We start from the raw sequence: 7,650 nt of genomic DNA, 5'->3' as shown, positions 1-7,650 counted from the left end.
AGCTAGTTAAAAACAACACTTGTTTTTTTAACAGCCATATCTGCAGCATATGGAAGTTCCCAGCCAGGAGTAAATTGAAGCTGCAGCTGCAGCCCTGTGCCCCACACTGTAACACCCCACCCCAGCGATGTATGCTACCTACACTGCAGCTTGTAACAACGCAGGATCCTTAACCTACTGAGCTGGCCATGGAACCTCCATCCTCATGGATACTACTCTGGTTCTTAACCTGCTGAGCCACAATGGAAACTCAAAAAACATTTCTTAGGCAAACTAATCTTTAATGTCTGTTAAGAATTATTAACAGGGAGTTCCCATCGTGGTGCAGTGGAAACAAATCCCACTAGGAACCATAGTTTGATCCCTGGCCTCGCTCAGTGGGTTAAGGATCTGGCGCTTCGGTGAGCTGTGATGTAGGTCCCAGAAGCTGCTCAGATCCTGTGTTGCTGTGACTCTGGTGTAGGCCGGAGATGTAGCTCTCACTGGACTCCTAGCCTGGGAACCTCCAAATGCAGAGGGTGCGGCCCTAAAAAGCAAAAAAATAAAAAATAAAAAATTATTAACAGCAAGAGAATCAGAGAGTACTATCGAAATAAACTGTAATTAAGAAAATTAAAAAGATTGTGCATGCATGAAATTATAACAGGGAGGACATTATGATTTAATCACAGTTGAACGTAAGCGTCATTATTATTATTGTCTTTTTGCGTTTTCTTGAGGCGCTCCCGCGGCATATGGAGGTTCCCAGGCTAGGGGTCTAATCAGAGCTGCAGCCACTGGCCTACGCCACAGCCACAGCAACGCAGGATCTGAGCCGCATCTGCGACCCACACTACAGCTCACGGCAACACCAGATCCTTAACACTGAGCAAGGCCAGGGATCGAACCCGCAACCTCATGGTTCCTAGTCGGATTGGTTAACCACTGAGCCACGATGGGAACTCCAAACGTAAGCGTCATTATTTAAGGTTTATTAAAGGTCTATTTTGCTCACCATTCTATGCCCAGTGTTTAGGAGTGTGACTGGCATGAAGCAGATGCTCCAGGGCTTCAAAGTGGATTTTCAAGAAATCAGTATTTGTAGCTCCCCTATTTCCCAAGGGAGGTCTGAAAGCCCGGTGATCTCGAACTTCCTGTCCCTTTAAGAAGCGCAGGCGAAAGGAGAAAAGGCGCTGCCGGGAAGGAGGGCGGAGCCTGGGGTGGGACTGGGCGGGGCGCGGGGCAGGGTGGGGTGGGGTGGGCGCCGGCTTGGCTGAGGAAGCTGGACCCCGCTTGCAGTCATAAAGAAGGTGCAAAAAGACGGGCAGGGGAGAGTGACGGACGTGCCCAGTGCTTAGCTTCCTGAGGCGGTGTTAGCACAGCCGGGTAAGGAGAGGAGAACTGTGCCTGCCCCTTTAAGGTTGACTCTCTCCTTGGAGGGAAATCACGTGCTAATACTTTTGGACCCGTCTTTTTAACCTGTCTTCTTTCCTTAGCAATCATTCCACGTACCAAGTGTCCAGCACATAATCACATTCATAAGGGGTGCTGTTTCTTTGGTGCTGGCTTGGGAGGGAGCGACATCGGTCTGGATGAAATGGTGTCCACAATCTCCTATTTGATTTCTTTTTAAACCTTGGACTTTTGGGATTCAAGGGCTGACCCAGTCGGTCCTCACAGGAGTAGTCCATTGAGGTCAGACTAGACCCTGGGATTCCAAAAGCATAAACGTGGGCTAATTTTATTAATACCCACTGGAGGTCCATCCTGAGTTCACAAACTGGCCTGAGAGGCATTGTGGCCCGCCTGTGTCTTGATATTTTAATTAGTTGCCAGGGTTTAAAAGTGAGAGTTTATGTGTAAATATCTGGATTATCTTGAGCGATTGGGAGATCAGCCCAGGAGTCCCTGGCTGGCAGCAGTTTGCGGCCCTTTTGGACTGTTTTGAAACAGTTTACAGTTTGCCACAGCCCCTCTGTTATCTAACAACAGCCTGGATCATACATCTATCACCAGCCCAGCCCTGGTAGGCATTTAAGCTTGGGGCCCCTACTCTAAATACTTGGGTGGATATAAGACTTTAAAATATTTACGCAGATTAGATCAGAGGTCTCAAACAACTGGGTGTATAATTTCTGTTTAAACTGCTCTTTCATTCCTGCTTATTCTTATCAAGGTATCTTTTTATATTAAGTCCAGTTTTGGTAAATATGACTCATCAGAGGTATTTACAGAAAGAGGTTTGGGAGCTGATATTCTTTTATTACAATTAAATCTAAAGGTTTTTTTTGTTTTTGTTTTTTTTTGCTTTTTAGGGCCACACCTAAGGCATGTGGAAGTTCCCAGGCTAGGGGTCAAATTGGAGCTTCAATTGCCAGCCTATACCACAGCCACAGCAACTCAGGACCCGAGCCTCACCTGTGACCTACACCACAGCTCAGGGCAACGCCGGATCCTTAACTCACTGGGGAGCAAGCCTGCATGCTCATGGATCCTAGTCGGGTTCATTAACCACTGAGCCACGAAGCGAACTCTATAGTTTTTTTTTTTTTTTTAAATATTTTTTTAGGAAAAACCCTTGAATCTTTATTACTTTGATGTTTTATGCTAGGACTATCTTTATTGTGCAGTCAGTATAATTTATCTCTACCCACAGTTAAAATTTGACAATCTGTACAACTTTTGGCTAGACTTCATAAAGGCAAGAACTATGTTTGCCCTGTTAATTGCTCTATTCCACCACTGGCATCTAAGCTTTCTGAAGAGAGGGACTTTTATTTTGTTCAAAGTTGCCAGGCAAAGTCCCTGCTTAAATGGAAGTGATTTATTAAATGTATGAAAGAACTTTAAAGGTATATCTTATTGTGTGTAACAGGCATGTTCCTGAGGATTCTCTCAAAAGCAAATGCTTGTATATTTGTTATTCTAAATTATTAAGAGGATTCTGTTGTGAAAAGGCATCTTTTAAAAGACTGGCTTTTCCTTGGAGTTCCCCTTGTGGCCCAACAGGTTAAGAGCCTGACTAGTATCCATGAGGATTCAGGGTCAGCCTCATTCAGAGAGTTAAGGATCTGGTGTTGCCATGAGCTATGGTGTAGGCCCACAGCTGCAGCTCTGATTCAGTCCCTAACCTCACAACTTCTATATGCCTCAGGGGCGGTCATAAAAAGAAAGATAAATAAATAAAAATAAAAGATTGGATTTTCCAAAATTAATATATGAGCGCTTTCACCTAAAACGAACTTGTATTTGTGCATCATCTGATACAGAGCTACTACTATTTTCTTACTGTGTAATAGCATTTGGAAGTATCAGTGAGCCTTGGGATTTTCAGTATTATTTATTTAGAGGTCCAGATATTCTAGTCGAGATCAGTTTGGCCGTCAGACCCTTGTTCTTTCCCCACGAGGAGCAACTCTTATCAAGAACAATACTGACAAACCTGTGCTTTGGGACAGGACTGATGGCTTTGTGCCCAGGCTGGAGAGCATTTGCATTGTTTCCCTTTAACCGCTGTGGTGTCCTTCGGAAAGCTGTGAGAAGCACTGGTCTTCCCTTGTTTCTCTGGGGCCACTGCCCCTGGAGAGGAACTGGAAGCTTCATGGACCCCGAGATGAAAGCCTTCCTGGAGGAGCACACTGAAGTCACCAGAAGTGGCAGCCTCACCCCTGAAATCCAGTTGCGGCTTTTGACTCCCAGATGCAAGTTCTGGTGGGAGAGAGCAGACTTGTGGCCCCACAGCGATCCTTACTGGGCAATCTACTGGCCTGGAGGCCAGGCCTTGTCTAGGTACGGCCCTAGAAGAAGCTAGAACCTTTATGGCTTCTTACCTCCTTTCTCTTCTCAGTCCTTTCCAACTCCACATTCTTCCTGTCCTCACAGAAAGACCAGAACAAACCCCCAAATTCTTCTGGTGGTCCTAACTTAGAGCAGCTTCGGAAGCTTCGGGTTGCCTTTGTTGCATAGTTTTACCTTCCATTCCAAGCTTCTGAAGCTGTTTCCCAAATATTGTTCTCTCCCCAAGAGAAGTCCTAGGTGAGCTGTCAAGACTTGGTAATGAGGAGTTCCCGTTGTGGCGCAGAACGAGGAAACGAATCCAACTAGTATCCATGAGGATGTGGGTTTGATCCCTGGCCTTGCTCAGTGGGATAAGGATCCGGCGTTGGTGTAGCTGTGGTGTAGGTTGCAGATGCGGCTCAGATCTGGTATTGCTGTGGCTGTGCTGTAGGCCAGGGGCTACAGCTCTGATTCCACCCTTAGCCTGGGAATCTCCATATGCCGCAGGTGTGGCCCTAAAAAGAACAATAACAATAAAATGACTAGGTCCTCTCTCTGCCACCTTTGCCCAGCTCTTAAGATTGACATTTTGTCTCACTCGAGTCAGGCCAAACTTGCCCATCTTGGACCACATTCTTCTGCTGAATTCCCACTATTTTTTCATCCAGTCAATCCAAAGAAAAATTTGGGGACATCTCTTACTGACCTTCTTTCATCTCTCTTAGATAATGTTTTCCCCCTTTCTGTCTAATTTAGGTATCTTTTGGATAATCCTGACGTTGTCAGAGGAAGATCTGTGTTAGATATTGGGAGTGGATGTGGGGCTACAGCTATTGCTGCTAAGATGAGTGGAGCTTTGAGGATCTTGGCCAACGACATAGACCCTAGTAAGGATTTCATATTTAAAAATATTTCAAGCTCGTCTTTTTTTAATTTTTATTATTATTTTTGCTATTTTAGGGCCGCACCTGTGGCACATACAGGTTCCCAGGCTAAGGGTTGAATAAGAGCTATAGCTTCCAGTCTACACCACAGCCACAGCAATGCGGGATCTGAGCCGCGTCTGCGATCTACGGCAACGCCAGATCTTTAACCCACTGAGCAAGGCCAGGGATTGAACCTGCATCCTCATGGATCCTAATCAGGTTCATTAACTGCTGAGCCATGAAAGGAACTCCAAGCTCATCTTTTTTAAAATTCCAAGATAAATAGCTACAGATACCTCAACATCATAGCCACTTTACATGTGTATTTTTTTGTTTGTTTGTTTTGTTTTATAGGGCTGTACCCACGGCATATGGAGGTTCCCAGGCCATGGGTCAAATTAGAGCCACAGCTGCTGGCCTACACCACAACCACAGCAACGCCCGACCCTTAATCCACTGAGCGAGGCCAGGTATCGAACCCACAACCTCATGGTTCCTAGTTGGATTGTTTCCGCAGCACCATGATGGGAACTCCCGCCATGTGTATTTTGTAACCTGATAATGTGAAGATACTCAGTGGAAGGGACATTTTCTGTGGGAATCCCATGGGGCCTGAGTTGACCTTTTTTTTTAAACTTATTTTTTAATTGAAGTGATTTACAGTGTTGTGCTAATTTCTGCTGTAGAGCAAAGGGGTTCAGCTATATACAAAATTCTTTTTCCTATTCTTTCCCATTATGGTTTATCCCAGGCACAGGAGGACTTGTATTTGTGACTGTCAGTTATCCCCTGAAGTGTTACCAACCTGGGAGCCCTTATTGTTAATTTCTGGGCTAGGCATTTTCTGAAATATGTAGGTACTTTTTTTTCCCCCCCATAGTGAAAAGATGATTTATTATTTCATTATTACATTTTTTTTTATGCCATTAAGGTACAGTCTCTGTTTATGGTTGGGTCAGTCTAGATTGGCAGTATGTAGGTAGTTTTTATCTGACCAAAGCCCAAATGAAGATAGGCCTGTGTCTTGGATGGAGATTTTATTCCATTTGAACCCAAGTTAAGGCAGGTAAGTTTTAATTTTTTCTGATTTTCTTCTTTCTTCCCTTTCACTGAGGCTTTTTGAGGAGCTTGATTTTATACAGGGGTCTCAGTTCTAACGTGTCATCCTGCTCAAGCCCAAGGCTTTTTTCCCTGCCTCCTGCATAACTCTAACAGACCAAACCTCTTTGTTATTGAGATCAGCAAATGTTCCTGAAAACCTCAACATTTTGGGTATTTGGTATTATTTGTTTTGTTTTCAGGATATTCATATATTTGAGAAGTGCAGGAAATTGATTATATTGGCATACACTTTAGGATTCTTTTTTTTTTTAATTTTTAATTTTTTTTTTGTCTTTTCAGTGCCACACCAGCAGCATATGGAGGTTCCCAGGCTAGGGGTCCAATCGTAGCTATAGCTGCCTGCCTACACCACTGCCACAGCAACATGGGATCCAAGCCACGTCTGTGACCTACACCACAGCTCATGGCAACGCCAGATCCTTAATCCACTGAGTGAGGCCAGGGATCAAACCTGAATCCTCATGGATACTAGTTGGATTCGTTTCTGCTGAGCCACAATGGGAACTCCTAGGCTTCTTTATCAAAAAAATACAATAAAAACAACTTTCACCAGAAAGTGGGAAAAAACCTTGTTAGTAGATGTTCTAAATTACTTAAATTAATCAGTAGGGAATGAAAACAGCCTAGCATCTACTAATTCACTATGTTGTTTTTTTCAAGTTGCAGGAATGGCTATTACACTAAATTGTGAATTGAACCGACTGAATCCTTTTCCTGTTTTAACCAAAAACATTTTGGATTTGGCACAAGATAAGTGGGACCTTGTTTTGCTTGGAGATATGTTTTATGATGAAGACCTTGCAGACAGTCTTCATCAGTGGCTGAAGAATTGCTTTCATGCCCACAGAACTCGAGTACTGATTGGTGATCCTGGACGACCCCAGTTCAGTGGACACAGCATTCAGCATCAGCTGCTCAAAGTGGCAGAATACTCACTTCCAGAGCCTACTAGGCAGGAAAACAATGGACTGACAACAAGCACAGTGTGGGATTTTCAGCCTTGAGTTGTTGAAGTACTTCCATATGGACAGAGCCATGTTTGAGTTTAACCCTAAAAAGACTCCAGTTCAAAACAGACAATTTGTGTTAAATGGCAGATCTCAGTGCCAAAATTTGAAGGTTTACGTTTTGTCAGCCTTTGTCATATAACTTGTTCTGCATTAAGCCAAATAGAGAAATCTCTGTCATTTTTTTTTCTAGTTTTTCTGCTACAGGAATATAATTATTGAAGGCAGTACTCAATAGGTAACCACATGTAATTTAAGCAGCAGAGAGGAATTAGATATTTTAGCAGAGTCTATTTCTATGGTTGAGGACAGCTACAGTGTATCTTTGAATTAAACAAAACACAAAATACAGAAGAATACTATATTAAAAAAATTATCTGTAAAGATCAGAGATGCAGTTAGTATGGTACAGAGTACATGGGCTTTGGAGTGAGGCCACTCTTAGTGGATCTCTAGTTGGGATTTGGGGCTAGTTAAGCTCTCAGAGCTTTAATTTCTTCACCTATGAAACAGTAATAAAATTTAATAAACTGTACCTCCAAGTGTTATTGTAATAAAGGAAAGCATAAAGTGCCTAATATAGGATTAGGGCATAATAAGGCCTCAATTAAGAAATGTAGGTTGGAGTTCCCGTCGTGGCGCAGTGGTTAACGAATCCGACTAGGAACCATGAGGTTTCGGGTTTGATCCCTGCCCTTGCTCAGTGGGTTAAGGATCTGGCGTTGCCGTGAGCCGTGGTGTGGGTTGCAGACGCGGCTCAGATCCTGCGTTGCTGTGGCTCTGGCGTAGGCTAGCAGCCACAGCTCTGATTAGACCCCTAGGCTGGGAACCTCCATATG

At 43.8% G+C, this 7,650-nt stretch overlaps 1 protein-coding gene across 1 annotated transcript; it reads left to right on the top strand.

The window, feature by feature from the left end:
- The first annotated feature begins 1,239 nt into the window (after positions 1 to 1,239).
- On the top strand, positions 1,240 to 7,346 carry ETFBKMT (electron transfer flavoprotein subunit beta lysine methyltransferase). The gene is made up of 4 exons (XM_047787271.1): positions 1,240 to 1,365; positions 3,438 to 3,768; positions 4,513 to 4,643; positions 6,465 to 7,346. Exons 2-4 carry the CDS (start codon positions 3,443 to 3,445, stop codon positions 6,806 to 6,808), a joined length of 801 nt encoding a protein of 266 aa, XP_047643227.1. The 5' UTR covers positions 1,240 to 1,365; positions 3,438 to 3,442; the 3' UTR covers positions 6,809 to 7,346.
- The last annotated feature ends 304 nt before the right edge of the window (positions 7,347 to 7,650 follow it).

Source organism: Phacochoerus africanus, chromosome 7 (assembly GCF_016906955.1).
Source record: "Phacochoerus africanus isolate WHEZ1 chromosome 7, ROS_Pafr_v1, whole genome shotgun sequence".
NCBI classification, from domain to species: domain Eukaryota; kingdom Metazoa; phylum Chordata; class Mammalia; order Artiodactyla; family Suidae; genus Phacochoerus; species Phacochoerus africanus.
Note: the sequence above shows the minus strand (reverse complement) of the source record. Positions and strands in the feature narration are given on the sequence as shown.